This window comes from Monodelphis domestica, chromosome 1 (assembly GCF_027887165.1).
Source record: "Monodelphis domestica isolate mMonDom1 chromosome 1, mMonDom1.pri, whole genome shotgun sequence".
In the NCBI taxonomy this organism is placed as follows: domain Eukaryota; kingdom Metazoa; phylum Chordata; class Mammalia; order Didelphimorphia; family Didelphidae; genus Monodelphis; species Monodelphis domestica.
In genome coordinates this window covers 358,780,791-358,804,996 of record NC_077227.1, presented here as the reverse complement: position 1 = coordinate 358,804,996, position 24,206 = coordinate 358,780,791, and the positions used below count along the sequence as shown (strand labels likewise).

At 37.4% G+C, this 24,206-nt stretch overlaps 1 protein-coding gene across 1 annotated transcript in view; it reads left to right on the top strand.

Moving 5' to 3' along the window:
• The first annotated feature begins 225 nt into the window (after nt 1-225).
• Nucleotides 226-24,206, top strand: part of LOC103105634 (hepatitis A virus cellular receptor 2 homolog) — a 31,322-nt gene continuing 7,341 nt past the window's right edge. The window contains exons 1-6 of the mRNA XM_056811520.1: nt 226-379; nt 1,324-1,653; nt 12,270-12,337; nt 15,397-15,447; nt 20,063-20,189; nt 22,752-22,788. Of these exons, the coding sequence (XP_056667498.1) occupies nt 331-379; nt 1,324-1,653; nt 12,270-12,337; nt 15,397-15,447; nt 20,063-20,189; nt 22,752-22,788 (662 nt within the window). The 5' untranslated portion in view covers nt 226-330. The remainder of the gene's footprint in view (nt 380-1,323; nt 1,654-12,269; nt 12,338-15,396; nt 15,448-20,062; nt 20,190-22,751; nt 22,789-24,206) is intronic.

The following is a 24,206-nucleotide window of genomic DNA, read 5'->3' as shown; positions in this document are numbered from 1 at the left end:
CAAAGGTTTCCAGCCCAGAAGTTCCTTTTTCTCTCTGCTGATGGCATATGAAATTGTTCCTTCATAGATATATCTCTGGTATGTGACATGACTAAGGATATGAATAACAATGTCCGAGGTTTCCTTTTCATCATTGGCTCTCATTTCATGCTCCCAGCTCTGAAGTGATGCTGCGTCAAGCTAAGATGCCCCTATGATGAGTAGAATAAATGTCTCATATGATTCTCTAGGAACAGACAACAGACAAGGAACTGGAAGTGAAACTCAAAAGTTTAAATAAACTATGTCTACAGTGAGCCTACGTGGCCATTAGTGATTTTAGGTGGTACCATGTTGTTCTATCTCCTCTTCATTTTTGTCTTTCTGTTGTGGCCAGCAGGTAAGTAGATGTTTTAAATGATTCTCCATGAGAAGGGCAACGTGGCTAAGGGTATGGCAAAGGCAGATGGGATGTTCAGTCAGTGTGAATACTGGTTCAAAAGCATTTTAAGTTAACTTGCAGAGAGAGAAGTTTCATACTACCTATTTTCTTTGGATCCTTGCACAGGCATCCTTTAGTTTATCTACAAATATGGGATGCATTAAGAGTGATGACAATCATTTTTAAAGTGTTGTTTCTTTCATTTTCTTTCTTTCATTTTTTTTAGCCTCTTTCCTTTGGAGATATCACAAGGCTTTTACTATGGCAGATTGTTGTGGTAGTTGTTTAATCATTCAGTTATGTCTGACTCTATGTGACTCTATGGACTTTGCCCATGGGATTTCTTGGCAAAGATATTGAAGTTGTTTGCCATTTCCTTCTCCAATGTGTCCCTGTTTTACAGATGAAAAATTGAAGCAAATAGGAGTTAAGTGACTTGTCTAGGGTAACACAATTAATAAGTGGATTTGAATTTAGATTTTCTTGATTCTAAGCCCAGGGTGGTATTCTAGCCACTGCACCACCTAGCTGCCTCTACTATGGTAGATAGCCTCATGACAGGTTGGGTCATATAATCTCTTCAGCAAACTATTTGAAGAATTATTTTTCTGTTACTGGTGTGTTTTTTTTTTTAACATTTACCTTCTTTCTTACAATCAGTTCCAAGACAGAAGAGCAGCAAGGGTTAGGCAATGGGGATTAAGTGACTTTCCCAGGGTCACATAGCTAGGAAATGTCTGAGGTCAAATTTGAACCCAGGTCCTCCTGACTCCAGACCTGGTGCTCTGCCCACTGTGCTACCTACCTGCTCCACACATGTTTTGCTTTAATAACATTTGCCTAACTTTGCTCCCTCCTCTGTCTTAGATGCTTTTTTTTTCTTTTTCAATCTCAATCCACAGAGTCTTCAGAAGATACCCTCACAGCAAAGGTTGGTCAGACTATCCTTCTACCATGTACCTATGTGGTTAAGTCAGAGCCTGTGCATATGTGCTGGGGTAGACAATGCAATCTGCTAAGTTGTGGCCAAGTAGTTCTCAGAACTGATGGACAGAAAGTGACATATAAGAAGGAAAAGAGATACCAGCTAGAAGGTGATCAACGCCGCGGGAATGTGTCTCTCACAATTGAGAATGTGGCAGAAGCTGACAGTGGGGAATATTGCTGTAGGATAGAATTTCCAGGTCCACTTAATGACCAAAAAACGTCCATGAACTTAGTGGTCAAATCAGGTAAGTGCAATTTTTCCTCTTTTATGAAGTTCTTATGGAAATATCCAAAGGAGAGACTTTCTGAGACTCACAGTCTCACGAAACAGCAGAAATAGAAGGAATCTTAGAGGACAAATAATATCCAAACAAGAGGTCATGTAAGTCATCTCTGACAAGTAGTCACCCAGTTGTTCCATGAAGTCTTTCAGTGGAGGCAGTTGTGGTGGGGGGCACCATTTCCTGAAGCGGCTCGTTCCACTTACTAATATTTTTAAGTTAGGAAAAACATTTTCCCCTCTTGTTATTGACCTTAAATGTACTTCTTTTCTAATAAACATCCCTGTCATTATCAACAAGCATTTGTTAAGCTTCTATAAGTGTTAGAAATAAAAATAATCTGCGCCATTATTCTGAACTAAAGATCCAGCTTTAGCTTTCAGAAATTAGAGCTGGAGGTCTCACCATACCCAGTCTGAGGCAAGATCTCATTTAGATGTACAACAGTCTGTTTTATAGGCTTTTGACAGTCAGTTAACATAAGTGATTAGTAAAACCAAATGTACAGTATATGTTATTAAAGTTTAGGAAATAATTTGCTAAGAGAGTTAATAAATTCCAATAAAAGTTTAATATTGGCAGCCCCCATTTGCTCCTGTCCTTCTGGCGATGTAGTAGCAATTAAGTTTCCTGTTTGGACATTAGAAGGATTTACAAAGATCAGGACCTCTGTTAAATGTCTCAAGCTCTAGAATGTATGGTTCATGATCTGTCACAAGCACCATTCATCATTACAGTTCGAAAGTAAAAATAACAGAAAATATGGGAGTGAATCCGATCCAGATCCACTTTTCAGTCATCTCTAATTGATTCTATAAATAATAAACTGACAATCAGACTTAACTTATTATACCGATTCTAGAAGTAAGCTTAAAGATAAACGCAAAGTTACCTCTCTGGGCTATGAACTCTGAGAAACTTGTAGTGAATATAAATCCTTCACAAAAAGAAATACCATCTTGTCTTTGTAATACATTCCTAATTTCTTCTACTGACTTAATGATTATCTGTTATCTTAATCAGGAATCTGGATTCAGTCAAGCTAAACACTTAATATTCCAAAATTGATAACAGAAACTCTTAATTTTATTGGTAACTATAATATTCAAATACTCCATAGTATAACTATTTTTTCTACTACTACGGTTAATATTATATTATTAAAATTGATATACAGAGTTAATTTACGAACTGGGTCTAACTTTCTAAATTATAGTTGCAGTTATCTTCCTAAATGATTATATAATCATTGATATAAAAGTAATAAAGGCAATTTCCTTTTTATAAGTATTCAGCTCCTGCGGGCACTGTCCTAAGCCCTGGAGATATTTGGTGCTTGCCCTCAAGGAGCTTACACTTAATGGGGATGTAGTATGCAGACAACCACACACATATAAAAATATATACATGATTAATGGGACGAACAGTACTAGCAGCATGTGTGGAGTGAAGAAATGAGGAGGAATAAGAAGAGAACCAGGAAAGACAGAGGTGTGCCAGCTTGAACCTGCTCAGAAGAAACAATTGTTGAATTTTTAGCGGGAATATTTATGACTCAGCAAGAAGTAAACCCTACAAATCAGGAATACATTTATTGTTTTGTTGATGTGTAGATTTACGTGATGCAGAAAATGCGAATAATATAGATAAAATTTAAAAAGCATTGATTATACATTTTTCCCTCCATTTCTGAGCCATTTACCAGCCCAACCCTAAAGAAAAGCCTTCTGCTTGCAAAAGGTGGTATTTCTGTTGAGACATCAGCCAAAAATTTCCCTCCAAACTGTCATTTTGCTGAACTGTGGACTTTCATGGTCACTGATGTTCAAGGAGCTAAGGTAGAACGTTCTGTTGGTATCACAGCACTTTATACCCCGGCTAGCATTTGAGACAAAGATGAGCATGGGGATTGCTCCCATGAGATAGGCTAAATATTTTAGTTACATTAAAAAGCAGTAGGATAATAAAGGAACCAACCAGTAGATATTCAGAGAGGAAGAATACCAACAAATTTTCACTAACCAAAAGCTTAATTGCCTTAATTGTGGAGTTTATCCCACAAGTAAGATTCAAAATTTTTTTGGATAGAATTAGAAGCATCTGCTTTAACCTAATCCAAACCAACCCCTATCATCCCATTCATGTCCTGTGCCTACATCTCTGCATCCTTTGATACAAGCATTCTCTTCTCTTTAATGCTCTTTTCTCTAAGGTTTCCTGTCATTGCTCTCTCCTAGTTCTCCTCCAATCTGTCTGCCTGGTGACCCCTAGGGATCTCCCAAGACTGTCCTGAGCATTTCTCTTTTTCTTCTTTAAAAACAAAACCCTCTTACTTTCCTTCTTAGAATCAATATTTTGTATTGGTTCCAAGGCAGAAGAATTGTAAGGGCTAGGCAATGGGAGTTAAGTGACTTGCCCAGGGTTACACAGCTGGGAAGTGTCTGAGGTCAGATTTGAACTCATAACCTTTTATTTCTAGGCCTGATTTTCCATTTCCTGAGCCACCTGTCTTCCACTTCTCTCTCAAGACTATTTTGTTTGCTGATCTAATCAACTCTCCTGGATTCAATTATCTCTATACCGATGATTTTAAAATCTTGCTTCTAATTCTTTGCCTCAACAAAAGAGCGCTGCTGTAAATATTTTTACATGTGGATTCTTTTCTACCTTCTTTGGGTATAGGTCTAGTATTATATCTCTGGGTTCAAAGCCACCATCGTCTAGTATCTTTGGAAACATGGTTCTGAATTGCTTTTCCAGTTTACAGTTCCATCAATAGTGTATCAGTATGCCCATGTTCCTTTAGCTCTTCCAATATTTGTCATTTCCCTTTTCTTGTCAGTTTTGCCAATCTAGTGGGCAAGAGTGTGAGCCTCAGGGTTGCTTTTATCTATATTTCCCTACTTATTCAGGATTTGGAGAAGTTTTTCATGTGATTATTAGTAACTTTAATTTCTTCCTTACAAAACTTTCTATTCATATCTTTTAAAAATTTATATTTTATTTTTCCCCTCAATTACATAATTTTTTAAACTTTCCTTTTTTAAAAGTTTGAACCAACTTCTCTCCTCCCTTCATCCTTTTCCTCTCCTCACCCTGAGATGGCAAGCCATCTGAGATAGATTTTACATGTGTAATAGAATAAAACATCCATATTAGCATTTTTTAAAACCCTTATCTTCTGTCTTGGAATTAATACTGTGTATTGGTTCCAAAGCAGAAGAGTGGTAAGGGCTAGGCACAGTAGGGGTCAAGTGACTTGCCCAGGGTCACCCAGCTGGGAAGTGCCTGAGTCCAAATTTGAACCCAGGACCTCCCATCTCTAGGCCTGGCTCTCAATCCACTGAGCTACCCAGATTGCCACCCCCCCCCCCCCAATTAGGCATTTTGTGAAAGAGAATTGAACAAACAAACAAAAATAAAAGTGCTAGTCATATCCTTTGATGATTTTCATCAATTAGAGATGGCTCTTAATCTTATAAATCTGAATCAGTTCTTTATCTGTCCTGGAAATCAGGCACAGTTTAGGGAAAGTACAAAGCTTCAGGGAGAAAGTTTTGCCTGGTGTCTGTGGTCAGAATTTTTCCTATGGAAAAGAGAGAAGATGGTGGGTATTGAGTGCAGATAAAATGCATCTTGCCATGAACCTGAGGTGAGAACCAAGGTAGTATTTGATCTGGGAAGGGGTTGACCTAGTAGCAGGAATGAATCCAAGTGAGTTTCCTCACATTTCCAATTCTAGAAGGAATACTTCTGGTAACACTTCAAGTAACAGTTCCTTATTAATGAAGCAAAGAATTTTCCTTTCTATTTTGAAGGGGTGCGGGAGTGAGGAAGAATGAAGGAGGAGTAATGACTTGGAAAGAATTTTCACTAAGATGTGCTATTCCATAGGATCTTAGGATTTAAAGAAAGAAGCAGGGGCAGCTGGGTGGCTCAGTGGATTGAGAGTCAGGCTCAGAGACAGGAGGTGCTGGGTTCAAATCTGACCTCAGACACATCCCAGCTGTGTGACCCTGGACAAGTCACTTAATTGCCTTACCATTCTTCTACCTTGGAATCAATACATGATATTGATTCTAAGAAGGAAGGTAAGGGTTAAAAAAAAAGTATGTCAAGCATCTTTTCTGTAAAAGCCAGAGAACCAGCTAAACACTCACTAATACACCCCTGGTAGTAAGTGGCAAACCCATGATTTAAATCCATCTGACTTCAGATCCTGTACCCTATTGCACCATACTTTTTTTCCTTAGAAATCATTTAGTGAAACCTCCAGAGGTCTAGGGAACAAACACATTGGGTTACATGTACTGGATGTTTGACATTTTTAGAGTATTCTAGTTTACTGTGGAGCAGCAGTCACATCTAGCAAGGTACATCTTCTTTAGAGAATGTCAGAGCTGGAAGAGACCTTACATATCATTCAGTCTTCCCACTTCCTTTTAGAAATAAAGAAACTAGAGGCTAGCCACTGTTTATGTGATTTTATAGTTAATGGCTGAGTTAGAACTAAGATTTTAGGATCTTAGGATTTCAGAGTTGGAAGGCACCTTAGGGGGGCATTTATGTTATAACTATGCAAGGAACAGTGACTACATGGTCTACCTGTACATAAGACCGCTTGCATACTAGGGTTACTAAGTTGTACAGGGAAAAGAAGTCTAGTAGTATCTTCCCAGATATGCCTGTGATTCTATCTTTCATGGGACACAGTTTCAATTAAGGGAAGAAGAACTGGAACTATGATCTCTCTGTTATAGGAAAGGGAAAAAGCTTTTATCTAGAGTTTACTATGTTTATAGGAAATTTCTTGGTGAAATTCTTTCTAGAAATGTTAATATGTTGCATGTAGGCAGCTAGGTGGTGTAGTGTGACTAGAGTCAGGAAGACCCTTCTTCTGGAGTTCAAATCTGGTCTCAGGCACTTATTAGCTGTGTGACCCTGGGCTAATCACATCACCCTGTTTGCATCAGTTTCCCCATCTGTAAAATGAGCTGGAGAAGGAACCTTTCTAGTATCTTTGACCAGGAAACTCCAAAAGAGACCATGAAGCATCCTATATGATTGAACAACAACAACAAATATTCCTTTGAGCTCTAAATTCTATTTTCCTATAATCCTATGTGAATCATTTGTGGCATTTCAGGGCTCTATATAATTGCTTTAGGTCTCATGGTACAAAGAGGAAAGTGCTAAATCTGGAGTCAGGGGATTTTAGCTTTGAATCCCAGGTCTTCCATTCACTATTTCTATGAAGGTGGGAAAGCCATTGAACCTTTAGGCCTCAGTTTCCTCATCCATAAAATGGATGAGCTCCAAGGTCCTTTTCAACTTAAAGTTAATGAATCCAGAGGACACACTTTGATGGATGACATGTGTAACTTTGGAAGAGGAGGCAAATTTTGACAAGGTTTTGTTTGAGGCAACATGAGAGGGAAAAGCAGCCTTTAAAGCAGTAAAACCTTTGGTAAAGAAAAATAAACACTAATAGAGAAGTAAAAATTGGTTATAAAGATGTCAATTTTAGTATTGGCTTCTTCCCTCCAGAGTGAAAAATACTTTTTGAGATTCTTGTTGACAACAATACAATCATGTGTTTTTCCTACTTTAAATTCCTTTTACAATAACAAGATAACTGAAGTTTGTTTAGATTTGAGATAAGCCTAAGATAACCCCCCTCCTGGCTGTAGGGAAAAACTGTCCCATTCTGTGGAGGTTTAGGCCCACACTGGATTAAAAGCATGCTTTGCGAAATCTTTTTAAATGCATTTAAAGCAGGATCTTAAAGCACTCTATAAACATTAGAGACCTTTGAGCTTTTCTGGAGGAGACCCAAGGAGTGTTTGAGCCTAAGATTCTAGGCCAGAAAAATCAGAACAAGTCTTCATTTCCTCACTGGTCATTGCTTATTTCTTAACTTCAACATAGTTTGTGCTGTTGTCTTAAAGATCTAGCAAGACAGGGAGAAAGATTTCCTGAAGAACTGGGTTTTGAATTGAGTTTTTAAATGAAGTAACAGTTAACTGTCAGATTAAACCATATCGATCCAACAGGCATTTCTTAAATGCCAACTCTATGCCAGGTACTGCAGTAGGTGCTGGAATACAAAAAAGATATTAAACAGTCCTGGTCTCAAGAAACCTACATTCTGTTGTGGGGGGAAGGAAGGAGGGACACTTACACATATAAGTACATACCAAAAATATAGAATGATTTCTGGATGTGGGCACAAGTCAAATGTTTATTAGCAGTAAAAGGGAGATTCCAGGGGGCACAATGTAAGGATAAGGAAGAATGGAATAGGGATATAGGAAGGAGAAGACTTTCATGAATGAGTACCAGGAAGCAGGTGATGAGGAAAGGGATCTTTGTTTTAGGCAATCTACAACTCAGAATGGAGCAATTTTTAGTATTGCTAAATACTAGGCAATGAGGTCTTTGTGCCTTTCACAATTAGTAACAAAAGTAATGTTGGTTTGATTATCAGTTACTGAGAAGGTAGTGTGTATGTGTGAGGAGTTAGGTCAGATGTCCGTTCTCTAGTCCTTTTTAGAGATGGAGGGGACCTCTGAAGCCAATCTACTCCCAATAATTTCTCTCTACAGATGAGGAAATGAAAATTCAGAAAAGATCTATCACTCACCCAATGACATAGGTCGTTACTGTTGAATCATTTTCAGTTGTTTCATACTCTTCATGCCCCTGTTTTAGGGTTTTCTTGGCAAAGATATATGATGTAGCTTTACCATTTCCCTCTCCAACTAATTTTACAGATGAGGAAATTAAGGCAAACAGGGTTCAGTGACTTGCCTAGGGTCACACATGTAGGAAGTGTCTGAGATCTGCTTTAAACCCATAGATAAGTCTTCCTGATTCCAAACCCAGTGCTCTTTCACTGCTCCAACTAGTTGCCTGAAATGTTGTGGGTAGTAATTAACAAAGTTAAAATTCAAATCCAGGTCCTTTGATTCTAAATCTTCCCTTCCCTTCCTTCCTTCCTTCCTTCCTTCCTTCCTTCCTTCCTTCCTTCCTTCCTTCCTTCCTTCCTTCCTTCCTTCCTTCCTTCCTTCCTTCCTTCCTTCCTTCCTTCCTTCCTTCCTTCCTTCCTTTCTTCCTTCCTTCCTTCCTTTCTTTCTTTCTTTCTTTCTTTCTTTCTTTCTTTCTCTTTCTCCCTTTCTCCCTTTCTCCCTTTCTCCCTTTCTCCCTTTCTCCCTTTCTCCCTTTCTCCCTTTCTCCCTTTCTCCCTTTCTCCCTTTCTCCCTTTCTCCCTTTCTCCCTTTCTCCCTTTCTCCCTTTCTCCCTTTCTCTCTTTCTCCCTTTCTCTCTTTCTCTCTTTCTCTCTTTCTCTCTTTCTTTCTTTCTCTCTTTCTTTCTTTCTTTCTTTCTTTCTTTCTTTCTTTCTTTCTTTCTTTCTTTCTTTCTTTCTTTCTTTCTTTCTTTCTTTCTTTCTTTCTTTCTTTCTTTCTTTCTTTCTTTCTTTCTTTCTTTCTTTCTTTCTTTCTTTCTTTTCTTTCTTTCTTTCTTCCTTTCTTCCTTTCTTTCTTCCTTTCTTTCTTTCTTTCCCTCCTTCTCTCCCTCTCTCTCTCTCCATTCCTTTCTTTTAACATAGTGATACAACTTTAAAAACATTATTTATTTAAGAATATTTTTTCATGGTCACATGATTCATATTATCTCCCTTTCCTCTTCTGTTCCCCCTCCTGGAGCTGACAAGCAATTCCATAGTGATACAATTTTAGCAATTACTTCCTGACATTTTGCAATCCATTTTCTTTTCTCCCACACCTCCTACTTCCCCAAGATGGAAGGTAATATGAGAGATTGTACATTTTTTTTCTACTCCTCTTTCTTCCCTTTTGTCCTATCTCTCTAATTCTAGGAATAAGACTAGTTATAGAGAGGTGAGACTTGTTCAACATTCTTACTCTGAGCCAGATCATTTCTGCTCCAGGATGGGCCATTTTTACATAAGTATTTGTGACTTTTCCTGCTTTATTCATATTAAGAAAGTGACTACCATTAAATACTCAAATTAATTTTGGTGTCTTTCTAATTGAGAAAGTACAGCTTGAAACAATATTTTTTTCTTCCTGGGGCTCAATTTCTTTCTCTATAAAATTGGGGGAGGACTAGGTTAAGTTCTCTCCTAGCTTTGTCATTCTATGGACATAGTATTTTACTTGGGATGTTTATACTTTTTATTGTAGATTTACTGTGCTATCAAGTTTCCTCTAGATAGAAACTGACCACATCAATATTTACTCTGAGGAACTTGCTCTGAATTTGCCCTCTAAGAACATATCTGCATTTCTCAGGAATAGAGTGATAACTTTTTTTCTGGAGAAAAATGGTGGTCATCTAAAGGTAAAATTTGCAAGGATGAAGCAAGTTGCATTTGCTTTCATGAGATGGAGTGAAATGTACCTGTCTGCTTGGCTTAATTTTATTAAGTCCATGTCAATCAGTCAATGAATTAAGTGCCTATATACTAGGTACTATGGACTTAGCAATGGAAAGAAGCATACAGTCTAATGGGGGATACAACATTTAAGAAACTATGATTATATACAGGATAACTTGCACAAATTTTCAGATGTAAAGCACTAAAATTAAGGAAGCTAAGATAAGGCTTCCTATAGAATGTAGAATTTTAGCTGGAATTTGACATAATCCAGGAAAGTCAGGAGGTTAGAAATGAGGAAGGAAAACATTCCACACAGGGCAGACAGCCAGTGAAAATACTGGAAGTTCAGGAGATTGGAGTGTTTTGTTTGAAGAACAGCAAGGAGGTCAGTGTCACTGGATTCAAGGAGATAGCAGACATTAGAAGATTGGAAAGGCAGAGGTGGGAGGAGCAGGATGTGAAGGACTTTGAGCACCAAACTGAGGATTTTATATTTGATCCTGAAACTACTGGAGTTTATAAGGTTCCAACTAAAATCCCCTTTCTATGGGAAGTCTTCCACAACTCCTCTTAATTTTAGAGCCTTCCCTCTGTTACGTTGTGGAGGAGAGATGGGGAAAAATCTGCAGCAAATGCTGGAGAAGCAGGGACCGCAAAAACTGTCAATCAAGATGGACATTCTATTTGGAAGGAAGACTGGGGAAAGACAGTTGGAAAAGAAGAGGCAAACTGAAAAAACTTTGTCTTTGCTCTTGAGAAAGAAAGGAGGAAGGACAGAAAGTCCTGCTCTCTGGTTTCTCCCTCCAATACTCCAGTGACTGATTCTTCAAACCTGTTGGCCATCTCCCCAAATCTGAACTCTATTCTACCATCCTCCAATTTAGGAATTGTTTTAGGATTAGGGAAACCCCAAACCCTCTCTCCCTTCAACTTCTTTGCCTTTCCCTTCTCCTAAATAAACCCCCTTACTTAAACTTAGAAAAGAGAGAGAGTGATTTGTCTGATATACCAAGATACGCACTCTGAGCTGAATTCAGTGATACCAGCAGAAGAATCAACTGAGGGAGGAAGGGAGGAAAGACAGGGAGGGAGGAGGGGAGGAAAGAGGGAGAAGGGAGGAGATTGGCAGATCTGATCTTGAAATTATCATCTTCCTCTTAAAATAATCCCCTAGTACACCTCTGTATATATATATATATATATATATATATATATATATATAGTTTGCTTTGTATACATTTGTTTGCAAGTTGTCTCCTCGTGGATTGCAAACTCCTTGAGGGCAGGGACTACTTTTTTTTGCCTCTTTTGGTATCTCCAGTATTTTAATACCGTATTTGACACATAGTAGGCCCTTAATAAATGTTGACTGATTGATTGATTGGAGAAGGATTATGACATTGTCCGACCTATACTTTGGGAAGATTATTTTGACAGCTGAGTGGAGGATGGATTGGAGTGAGGAGAGGTAAGGAAGATAGACCAACATGCAGGCTATTGCTATAATCTAGCATTAGGTAAACAGGGCCTTCAATAGGTTGGTGGCCATGTCAGAGGAGAAGGGGTTATAATTGATATGTTATGAAGATAAAACTAAGAGACGTTGGCAACATATTAGATATGGAGAAGTGAGAGTAAAGAGCCAAGGATACTGTGACAGTGCCTATATTGTTATATTAAAATATTAATAATAAAAACACAAAAAATATTAGTTATTATATAAACACAAAAATAGTCAGTAGAAACATTTTTTGCAATTGCTTGATGCATTATGATAAAAACAAAAACCCACAGATATTTTTCACTAATAAAAGAAGCTTGAAGAATTTTGGTTTTGAGACTAGAAGTCTTAATGCTTAATTATAGATGATCTTGGTCAAGATACTTTACCTGTTTAGCCCCTCTTTCTTTTCTAAAATGAGGATAGGATAGGAAGGAGACCCAGAAGTGCCCAATTGATAGAAAATCAGAAAGTCAAGTTTTGTCTCAGACTCATACTCCTTGTATAACAGCAAGCAAATCGTTTAACTTTTGTGTGCTTCAGGAAGCTCTTTAGGATTTGTCTTCTAAATTATAGATGGGCAGGTGGAGGCACTTCCTATACTGCTTGATGAAATCACAGATTATTCTCATGTTTTTAGCTATTTTAACTTATTTTACTATTCTTTCTTTTCAGTAGAGACAACCACCTTCAGACTTCAAACACAACAGACTTCAAGAACTGCCCAGTCTAACACCCCAATGGTAAGAGCTTGTTCTCACTTGTGATCTGATGTTGATGATTATTAATAAATGCTTATTGACTGCCTGACTGAACTCATCTAGGCTTCAAAGGTAGAATGAGCTGCCTCAGGAGGTAATGAGATCCCTCTACTTTGGAGTCAAGTTTAAGAAAAGGCTGGATTCAGGTGTGTTACTAGAAGAGATGTCTATTCAGGTGGGGAGGCTGGCCTCTATGAGACCTTCTGACCCTGAGTAAAGCTGATTCCATGAGACCAGGAGAAAGTTGAAGCCCTCTCAGGCCACCTCTTTCCATTCTGGAGTGTAGCAGTATTTGGACTCCCTGGTCCCATACAACTTTGGCAGGACTAAGGTCTGACTTATCTGGTCTGCTCTTTAACTTTTCTCTTCTGAAAACTGAATAATTATGGAGTAAGCTGCTATTTTGGTGGCACAGGTTACAGATATTTAAGTAAGTTATTTATTCAAATAAGAAGCAAAGGGATAAACAATGTCACTCTCTAAATAGCAATATTTTAAAACCTGTTGTCCATTTCCCCCCAGCTGTATTTCACTGTTAGGGGAAGGACAAAGTATAGAGGAAGTTAGGTGGTTCAGTGGATAGAACACAGGGCTGGAATCAGAAATCTGGACTAGCTATTTGACCCTGGATAAGTCATTTAACCTCTGCCTGCCTCAGTTTTCTCAACTATAAATAACCCTATTCTTCATAATATTGTTGTGATAATCAAATGCAATGTCTGTAAAGTGACTTTATAATATTGCCTGGTACATAGTAGGCTCATAATAAATGCTAGTTCTCTTCCCTTTTTCCCTTCCTCCAGCCTCCTCCTTTGGAAAATGAGGGAATTGACACTGAGACCTAGAAAGGGGGAGTGATTTGCAAAAGACAAAGTGGGCAGAAAATCAGTTCTAATACAGGAAATTAGGGAATTCATGATAAAGGAAGCAAGTATTTCAGCTGGACCTTCAAGGAGAAAATTGTCAATAGATAGAAATGGGAGGCAACAGGAATGAAGGAAAGAGCAAAGGTACAAATGCATGAAGGCAGGAAAAGTCAGGACAGGCTTGCCAAACACTTCTGTTTTGATGGAGTATAGCATCTACAAGTAATACTAAAAATGGGGCTAGAAAGTAGTTTGGATCTTGAATGCAAGTCAAGTGTCAGGCTGATTTGTTTGTGCTTTACCCATTAGGCAATGAGAAGTTTGGGGGTGAGAGGAGATATGGTCAGAAGCATTAGGATAATTATTTTGGCATCGGTGCAAAGGATGGATTGCAGAGATGAGAGACTAGAGATGGGGAGATCATTTTAGGAGTCTAGAATTATAGCTTAAGGAGAGGTTATGAGGGTATGAATTAAAGTGGAAATGGGAAAGTGGGATAAGTGTGAGAGATTTTGGAGATAGATGCAAAAGAACTTTAAGTAGGATTAGATATGAAGGGAGGAAGAGAGAAGAATCCAGCCTGACTGAGGGGATTGTGAGGATCCAATGAGATAATATTTGTAAAATGCATTGCATACCCCAAGTAATGGGAGAATGTTGGTTCCATCAGCAAAATGGAGAAGGGCAGGTTTTGGGTGGAAGAAGAAAAATTCAGCTATGAACACTATAGAGTTTGAGCTTACCTTCCATCTTAGACTCAATCCCAAGTATTGGTTCCAAGGCAGAAGAACAGTAAGAACTAGGCAATTGGGGCTTAAGTAACTTGGCCAAGGTTGGTCACACACACATCTAGGAAGTGTTTGGTCACATTTGAATCCAGGTCAGGCTGTCAATCCACTGAATCACCTAGCTCCCCCTCTCATGCGTTTTTTTCCCCCCTCACTGATTTTATTATTTTAATCATAGAAGTGAGTCTGCTTTCCTTCTCTACATCTGTCTCTGAGCAGCCACCTAGCTGTCCCAATGAGTGTGAGGTACTAATGAAACAATGAGATGAACTCTTTCAGCAGATAGTTTGAAATACAGACTAGAGCTCATGGGAGAGGTCACAGCTGTGGAAATTGCAGAGTAACCGCATAGAAGTGACCATGAGAGTCACAGGAGGGAATAAAAATGTCAAAGGAGAGAATGTAGTGTCAAAAGGAGAAAGGGCAGAGGGCTAAGAACAAGACCTTTATGGAGGAGAAGGATAGCCAGAGGGAGGGATTCCCAATGTTAGGGAATAGGAGGAGGAAAAAAGCTAGAAAAGGAGTCTAGGCATGCTCAAAGGACTAAAGAGAGCTAGGAAACAGTGGTTGTGTGGAAGTCAGAAGAAAAGTGAACCTGGCAAATCACTGAACCCTCTTTGTTTCTGTTCCTTATCTGTAAAAATGAGCTGGACAAGGAAATAGCAAATCACTCCAGTATCTTTTGCAAGAAAACTCCAAATGAGGGCATGAAGAATCAACAACACCTTTATAAATAGTTTAATTTACTTTTCAGAGATTGGACTATTTAAGATCTCTAACTGATCTCCAGATAGTTTGAGTATTTTATATTTTTGAAAGTATTGCTGAAGAGCAGCTGGGTAGTTCTGTGGAGTGAGAGCCAGGCCTAGAGATGAGAAGTCTTAGATTCAAATTTGGCCTCACACACTTCCTAGCTTAACTCCCATTGCCTGGCCCTTACAGCTCTTTTCTGCCTTGGAACTACTACATAGTATTGATTCTAAGGCAGAAGATAAGGGTTTAAAAAATAAAAAAAAAGTACTCTATTTCATTTGTGTTTTCAGTTTTGTTGTATAAGAATATACACTATGTTCTGATTATTTTTTATTTCTTTTTTTTGTGATTTCACTTTGTTCATTTTCTATTTTATTGACTTGATTTCTACCCTTTTCTTTTTAATAAAATTAGCTAAAGGTTTGTCAATTTTGTTCCCCCCCCAAAAAGCTTTTAGTTTTATTTATCATTTCTTTGTGTTTTTTAATTTCAGTGTATCTATTAATACTCTAATTTTTAATACTTCCTCTTTTGCGCTTATTTTAGATTTATTTGTTGACTTTCTAATTTACAAAATGCCAATCAGTTCATTAATCCTCCCCCCTCCCTCAATTTTGTTTATGTTTGCTTCTAGGAATATACTTTTTTCTCTGAGACTGGCTTTACCCACATCACAGAATTTTTGGTATGTTGTTTCATCATCATAATTTTCTTTCACATAATTATCACATCTATGGCTTGTCTTTGACCCATTTATTATTTAGGATTACATAAGTCTCTATTTATGTCTGTGTCTTTTGTTTGAACCTATGACTATTTTTCATTGTTTTGTGGTCTATGAAGGACGTAATTACTATTTCTACCTTTTTACATTTCTTTGAAATATTTCTGTATCCTAACACATGGTCAATTTTTGTAAAAGTTCCACATAGTGCTAAGAAATACATATATTCTTTTGTGATTCTATGTAGAAGAGGTCATCAGTCTTTTAGTTCCAGTTTCTCTAGTAGTTTGTTTAGTTTCATATTCTCCATTTTACGTAATCTTCTATTAGACTTATCCAAAACTGAGAGATGGATATTGACATTTCATGTCCCTATTCTGTTATTGCCTATATATTCTTAAAGCTCAGTTAGTGTTTCCCTTATGAACTTTGATCCTGTGGCATTTGGAACATATGTTTATTATTGATATTTGTTTATGGTTCCTTTCAGCATGATAAAGTTTCATTGTTTAACTCTATTTTTTGAAAGTTTGTTTTTACTTTGTCAGCATGATTGCAAATCCCGATTTTTTTGGATTCACTTAATAGATAATACATTTTGCCATATGGCTTCAGGTTTATTTTGAGTACTTCTTGATTTTTAAATATATTTCTTACCAGCAATAGATTATAGGGTTTTGCTTTGTTATCCAATTTATCACTTTTTTTTTCATTTTATGGAATTTAAAAAACCATTCACATTTAAAATTGCATTTTAGGTTTACTTCCCCCCCCATTTGTCTCTAATAATGTTTTTTTTTCAGATTATGATTTTTTTTTGCATTCTTCTTCTGCTTCTGTAATCAAAGTACTGTCTCATCACTTACTCTTAAAGTTCAATCTTTTTTTTTTTAAGGTGACTATATTCCTGCTAGCTCTCTTTCTCTCATCCTTTACCTGTTCTCTCATTGTTTCCTCTTTTCCTTTGGAGTTTTGTTTATTATCTCCTTTTTATTTCATGCAATGATCTAGTTAATTAATTCTTAGATTCAGCCTTCCTTGCCTCCCTTTCTCTTCTAAAGTCTATTCATTACTTTTTAAAAACTTCATTTTTTTTGTCCCCTTTCTAGAGAGGATTTCTCTTCTCAACTATTATCCACCCTCTTCTTTTGATTACTTTAGATCTTCATATTTTGGTTTATGGTCTCTATACTTATTTATTTAATTTTTTTAACCCTTACCTTCTGTCTTGGAGTCAATGTATTGGCTCCAAGGCAGAAGAGTGGTAAGGGTTGGGCAATGGGGGTTGAATGATTGCCCAGGGGCCCACAGTTGGGAAGTGTCTGAGGCCAGATTTGAACCTAGAACCTCCCATCTCTAGGCCTGGCTCTCAATCCACTGAGCTACCCAGCTGTCCCCTCTATGCTTATTTTTAATCCCTTTCTATTACCTACTTTTCTCATTGAATCAAAACTTCTAAGGTATCCATTCTAGTTTCTCCCCTCTAAATAGTTTTTGTCAATGCTTTAGAGAGTTTGCCTCTTATCTCTCTCTTTTCTATTGTGTTTCACTCCCCCAAAAATGCCAATTCCTTTAAGTGATAGAGAGGACACTGCCTCATGGAAACTTCTTTATCCTCTGATTATGTTGTCTACCTCTGATCTACTATACTCATCCTCTGTTCACCTTATTTGCCTCAAAATCTCTTCCTTGAATCCATGCCCTTCTACTCTACCAGGTACCAGTTGCTCCCAGTAGCTCTAACTGTTTACCTCAAAAGGCAGGAAAGTGGTCTTTTCTCTTCTTACAGATAATACTCAGAACACAGTCCCTATCTCTCCTCACAGAATATATCTCTTCTCCTATAGGAGATTCATTAGTGGAAGCTCTTCCCAGTAGCAAAACAGGGTCTTCCCTTTTCTTCTTCCTTTTCAATATCCCACCCCGCAACTTCCTACCCTCTTACCTCTTCTCTTTCTGAGAATGAGGGGAAGGTGACTCCTGTATAATCCTATACAGGAGTCACCTTCCCTTCTTTGCTAGATAGCCTTCAACTTAACCAGGGTTATTTCATATCCTCCCTTCTATCCCCGTCCTTCCTCCCCTCTGCCCTTCTTATTACCCTCCCATTTTGTAATTTAGTCTGTCTTCCCACCCTTCTAACCCCACCCTGCCAAAAAACCCCTACATTACTTTCTTCCTAGGAGAGAGGGAGGGGTGCTTTGAGAAGTGTTTTCCATAATGCTCCAGGCCCTCCAAACCACCATTATTTTTACTTGACTTTCATTTTCATCCCTATCTTCATGCTCATATTTAGAAAAAAAAGTCCTTACAGATCTTTCTGCTAATCTTTGTTGTTGCTCTATGTGGCAGCTGCATTCATTCATCCCACCTGCATCTCTGTTGTTTGGAGTGTCCAAGAAACAAATAAACCCTTTGGATTTGTTTTTATTTCTAAAAATGTTTCAAATGCCTCTTTATTATTGAATATCCAGTCTTTTTTCATTTATAGCTAAACTTGGATTTGCAATGTAGGTTACCCTTGACTGCACCATTAGCTCCATTATTCTTCAGAACATTTTATCCCATTCTCTTCTGAATTGTCTAGTGGGTGCAAAATATCCTTATGTTACTTGAATTTCCTTTCATTTGTATTTTAAGGTCTTTCTTCTGATAGCTGGCAGAATTTGTTATTTCTGAATTAAATTTTTAGATTTATCTACTTAAAGTTTGAAGCCTCAGGTTTTTTTTTTCCTCTTCTGGCTACATGTTGACTTAGTTTTAAAATGTAATGTTATCAATATTTTATTGTATTTTTATTTATTAATTATTATTGGTTAAATATTTTCAATTAAATTTTTATTTAGTTCTCACATTCAGGAGTATTGTGGGCTGCATGTGGCTTAGGCTTAGGCAAAATGTTTACTATCTTTGGAGCTAGACCATGGAAATAGCTGAAGTTGTTTTATCTTTGGTGCATAATGCCTGTTTTGAAGAGGTTTTAGAGATCCCAAGGATCAGAATAAATGTCTAATTCTTTCTCTTCTTGGTCATCTGACCTAGAAATCTTCTTTAATTGTTGAGACAAAATGTGTTTATGTACAGCTGATTGTAAATCCTATTCAAGTTAATTGGTATCCCTGTTTCTTTGAGCTTATATAGGTTTTATTATAATAATCATAGAATCTGGTACAAGGTCCTTCAGAATTTATCAAGACTAACCTCTAACTCAACAGCAGGTCTCTTTCCTATTGCCTCTAAAAAAGTAGTCATCACTTTTTGTTTGAAAATCCCTCCAAATAGGTATGGACCTCCTGTAGGACCTTCAGGATCAAGAGTCATAGTTCTCGAGGCCTGCAAAGTGTAAAGGAGAGCAGCTATTCTTTTTCCAAGACCCCACAATAGTGCATTCTATCACCTTCCTAGGCCTGGAATATCTATCAATCAATCAACATTTATTTTAAGTCCCTACCACATTCCAGGCACTGTGCTAAGAGCTGAAGAATCAAAATAAGCAAAAGATGATTCTTGCTCTTAAGAACCTAACAATGTGGAGGAGTCAGTCATCTTTTTATTACCTCTGTATCAAAAAGGAATCCCTCTCCTTCTTGGTTGGTTTGGGGATTGTCTAGGGCCAGCGGGGACAAACTAAATGGCTTTATTGGGTTCTTTGACCCTATAAGAGACAATAATAATAATACCACCATCATCACCAGAAATAATCAGTATAGGGTTCCAGGTATAAACAAATCATGAAAATATTAAAGATGCATTTAATAGCTGACTCTAATGAGCAAAGTGCTCATGTACCAGACTTATGGATATATTTCTAATATTTCACATGATTGATCCAGATCCTTGAACTGAATTGGAGCTCAAATCTTGTGGTATTCAAACTCCTCCTCACACTGGCAGACTGGCCAGCAATTTCTACATTTTCTTTGTAATGTCAATGGAACTCAGTTAGCATCTGTATGAGATAGGGCCAGTGTGCAGAAGGTGAAATGAACTTCTGGTCAGGGTGTTGGCTACTCCACTATCTTAGGATCCCACTCTTTTATCTTGTCATTGATTAGGGATACGATGCTAATTTTTCTGCCTGGTCACATTTTTGAGTTACTATCCCAAATGCCCCATTCCTAAAAACCTCAATAAAATCCAGTCTGTCTGTCTGTCTGTCTGTCTGTCTGTCTTGGGGGCTCTACACCATCAGAGCGAGACAGCACAGGCTTGACATTATGCTGAAGAATCTTGTGTCTCTGTGTCTCTTTTCCCTCTCTGTGTCTTCCCCACCTTAAGCTTTAAACCCTTCCACACAAATTTCCTCAGTCCCCAGCTTCCCTTTAAGGTGGTCAACCCAAGCAAGAATATTTTGTAGCTGCTGGTCAGCTACAATCAGCATTTGTATGACTCTTTAGAATGTCCTTCTGATCAATGCATCGATCAATTATGATTCTAAAGGAGTATGGTGAGTGTTGATTTTCTTGGGTCCCTCCAGAATTCCAGTGTAAATTATGAACTACTGAGCTGTCATGAGGCAGTCGAGGTAGCTTGTTACTATTATTGCTTGTTCTAACTTAAAATTCTGTTTCCACAGGAAATAACGAGACCAGTTACTAAGTTACCAAAGACTGAAGACATCAGAAGAATTGGAATATATAGTGGTGTTAGCATCATTTTGTTACTAGTCTTATTTCTTGCCATTGTTGTCTTAATTCTCAAAAGTAAGTTATTTTGAGAAACACTTCTCATTTTTCATGAGGGTCTTTTAAAAATTTAATTCATTTTCTTTTTTAAAATTATATTTTATTTTATTTTCAGATCCCTATTTTTTCATTCCACCTCTCCCTTTCCCCTCTGAGGAAGCAAGGGGATAAAACCCCAACCATTATACATAAATATAGTCAAATGAAACAAATTAGTCTACTGACCATGTCAAATATATTTTATACACATATAATTATTGAGGCATATGTGGATGCATTACATGTATATGTGTATATACACATGCATACATACATACATATGTCCTATCCCTACTTCACCCATCCCACCACTAAATTGGTAAAACAAAGCAAATCCCTTTTAACAAATATGCATAATCAATCAACTCAACAACAAAAAGCTCCTCCCATATTGACCATATTTGAAAAAGCCTTTCTCATTCTTTATCTTGAGTCCTTCAAGTCCATAACATGCTTCATTATTTGTCCTTTTGAATCAAATTGATCAATGCATTGCTCAGATGGACATTTATTCTTTTTGTCCTGGAGGGGAACACTGTACTAAGTGACTTGCTTCAAATTTTTCTTTTTTTTACTGCTGTGTCATTTAGCTCAATTTTTTGGGGAGAAATTTATTTCTCTGTCCCAGGATCTAGATCTGTTCATAGCATGTCATGGGAGCCCCAGGTCCATTTTTGTAGTCTCTCAATTCAATTCAATTCAATTCAATTCAATTCAATTCAATTCAATTCAATTCAATTCAATTGATATCTATTAATCTGTACTCTTTGTCAGGCAACTGTGCTAGGTTTTGGTTATGGAAATCTAAATGATGAAAGAGATAGAGCAATGGGTTAGAAAGATATGAGTTCAAATCCAGTTTCAGAGACTTATCTGTAGCCCCATGACCTGGTGAATCACTGAAATTCTATTTGCCTCAGTTTCCTCAACTGCAAAATGGGGAATAATAATAATGCCTACCTTCCAAAGACATTGTGAGGATCAAAAAAGGTATTATTGGTAAAAAGCTTAGCACAGTAACTGACACATAGTAGACACTTCATATATACTTGTTTCCTTCCTTTCTTCCTTTGGGCATACCAAAGGAATAGCCCCTTCCTAAAGGACTTAAAAGTGCTTAAGTTCGAGGGAGTGGGAAAAAACAGGTTATCCTGCAGCTAGATGGGGCAGTGCTGAGCCTAAAGTTCCTGAGTTCAAACTTGATTTCAGACACTTATTAGCTGTGTGACTCCAGGCAAGTCACTTAACTCTTGTTTTTGCTTCAGTTTTATCATCTGTAAAATGATTTGGAGAAGGAAATGACAAACTACTTCAGTATTTTTGTCAAGAAAACCTCAAATTAGGTCATAAAAGTCAGACATGACTTAAATATTTAAACATAATAAGAAGTACAAAATAAATACAAATTCTTTCCTGAATGTCAGAAAAGGCAAAGAATTGCCTGACTCTGAGAAGTTCTCTTTTAGGAAGTGGTCCTGAACCTTCTCTGAGCTTAAGGGATGAAGAGGCTATTAGCATTCTAAGTCACCTATGCAAGGTGATGAGAATGGGGATGGAATCTCCAGCTCTCTTTACCTCCTCACCTTGGATAACCCCAATTCTGTCCCTCTCCCAGAATTCAGTTCAACAGTAATTTATTCAGGGGACCTTGGATATAGAAAGCTGGAGTTGGAGTTATTATTATTATATCACAGTGATCACTTTTATCCTATGCTCATCTTTTTTTTTTTAAACCCTTACCTTCCATCTTGGAGTCAATACTGTGTATTGTATCCAAGGCAGAAGAGTGATAAGGGCTAGGCAATGGGGGTCAAGTGACTTGCCCAGGGTCACACAGCTAGGAAGTGGCTGAGGCTGGATTTGAACCTAGGAACCCCCCCCCGCCCCCCCCCGCCCCCCCCCCCCCCCCCCCCCCCCCCCCCCCGTCTCTAGGCCTGGTTTATGCTCATCTTTTTAATGATGTTCAGGTAGAAATAATCTGAAGATATCCTGTTGTTGTTCTTTCATATTAATATTCTGTGCAGTATTACAGAAGTGTATACATTTTTTTTGTCACTGAATAATGCAATTGGAATTTGTCATCTTTCGATTTGTTATCTTTAGATAGATTGAAAGTATCTCACAGATGACTCTAGTAGTACTCAAGACAACAGAGATGATGTGGTTCTTATTCCCAGTTAGTTTAAATTTCTTCCACAAATTCTTTGTATTTTGAACAATTCCATTTCTATGTATTTAAAAGATTATGAATACTGAGAATGGATACATCTATTAAGAGGATTGTTTCTAAATTGTTATGGATCTATCTGGCTGAAAGGTTGTGAGTAACAATTCTGGTTTTAACAATGCTTTAGTCCAGTTTATCTATTGAAATTCTTAAAGATGATAGCGATGATGATGAAGATTATAGATTAGTTGGAAGACGGGGGTAAGGAGGGCAGTTAGAGTTCATGGGCAGGATGTTTCAAGCTTATATTTTATATCTCCATTTTTTTAACATATACGTTCATTTGACTTTTTTCCCCAAAAAAATCTTTTTAGGAAATTCCTATAAGAAAAAGAAGTTGCAGAAGCCCAGGTGAATATAATTTTATTGAATTCTTTGCCCTTTGTGCATTTTCAATGCTCTTCTGTCTTTGGACCTTTGCTCAGATGTCCTCCTGCTTTGAATAACCTTTCTATCTTCCTACCCCAAATTCTGTCTTTTGAAATCTTATTCTTCCTTCAAGAGATAGTTTAAGTACTTTCCCTGGAGGACATCATGATTTTTTCCCCTCCTTTCCTCACTCTCTTTCCCATTGCAAGGTTAGAAATGATCTTTCTTTCCTTACAGATAAAGTAGTTTGTTCTAGTCTCATACATTCCTTACCAAAGGATAATTAGTGCTTATCTGTGCAAATGCCACATTCCTGTTGCTAGATCTTAGGTTCCATGAAGGCAGGGATCACATTTTAAAAATTACCTTCGTATATCCTCCATCACTAAGCATAATTCTTTTATATAGGAATTGCTTAATAGGTGGTTGTTGAATGAAGGAATACAATAAATGTCAAATGAATTTCAGTTCAATTTTATGCATTTAAAAATAATGTAAGTTGATTCCACATAGCATTGTTCCCAAATTTACATATTTAGCCTTGACTACTTTCAACTACACTCAAATTGTATATTTCCAACTGTGGAGGGGAGAAGACAGTGATGCTGAGATGGTGATGTTGGGGAACAAATATTTATTAAACACATAATATTTCCTTCCCTTCTTCTACTCTGGGCCAGGCACTATGCTAAGTACTGTAAAAATATTTCAAACAATCCTCAGGATAACCCTAGGAAGAAGGTACTACTATTATTCTCATTTTACAGTTGAGGAAATTGAAGCAGACAGCAATTAAATGACTTGCCCAGGATCACAAAACTAGGAACCATATGGGGCCTGGTCACATCTTTCTGACTCCAGGCTATCCATTCAACCACTAACTAGCTGCCTCAGAAAAATCTTCACTTGTATGTACCCTCACCTTAAACTTAATATGTCCAAAACAGAAGTCATCCTCTTCCATTTCATACTCTCCACCAACCATTCCTCTTATTGAGCTAACAGTAGAATCACTACCTGCACATTAGATGTGTTAAATCATCTGTCCCAATTGCTTGTGGCCCACAACAATTCCATGTGGCTTAGTCATATTAAAATATAATTGGAAAATATTTAAAAAATAAATAAAAGTACAATAAAACATAGATAATATCACAATTTAAAACTGTCAACATATTGCCCACAGGGATCCTTATATATGACTTAGAAGTCCTTGTTTCTATTTGAGTTTGACACCACCATGGGACTTTTTAGGACCAAATTTTTACTGATCCAGCTGAGTGGTCCTCAGGACCAGTTGACACTATAGCCAAGGAAGGGAGCAGGGTAGTCACTTAGAAATATCTGTTACATGAATGAAGAATCAATGAATCAATGAATGAATGACTCAAACAGGGATT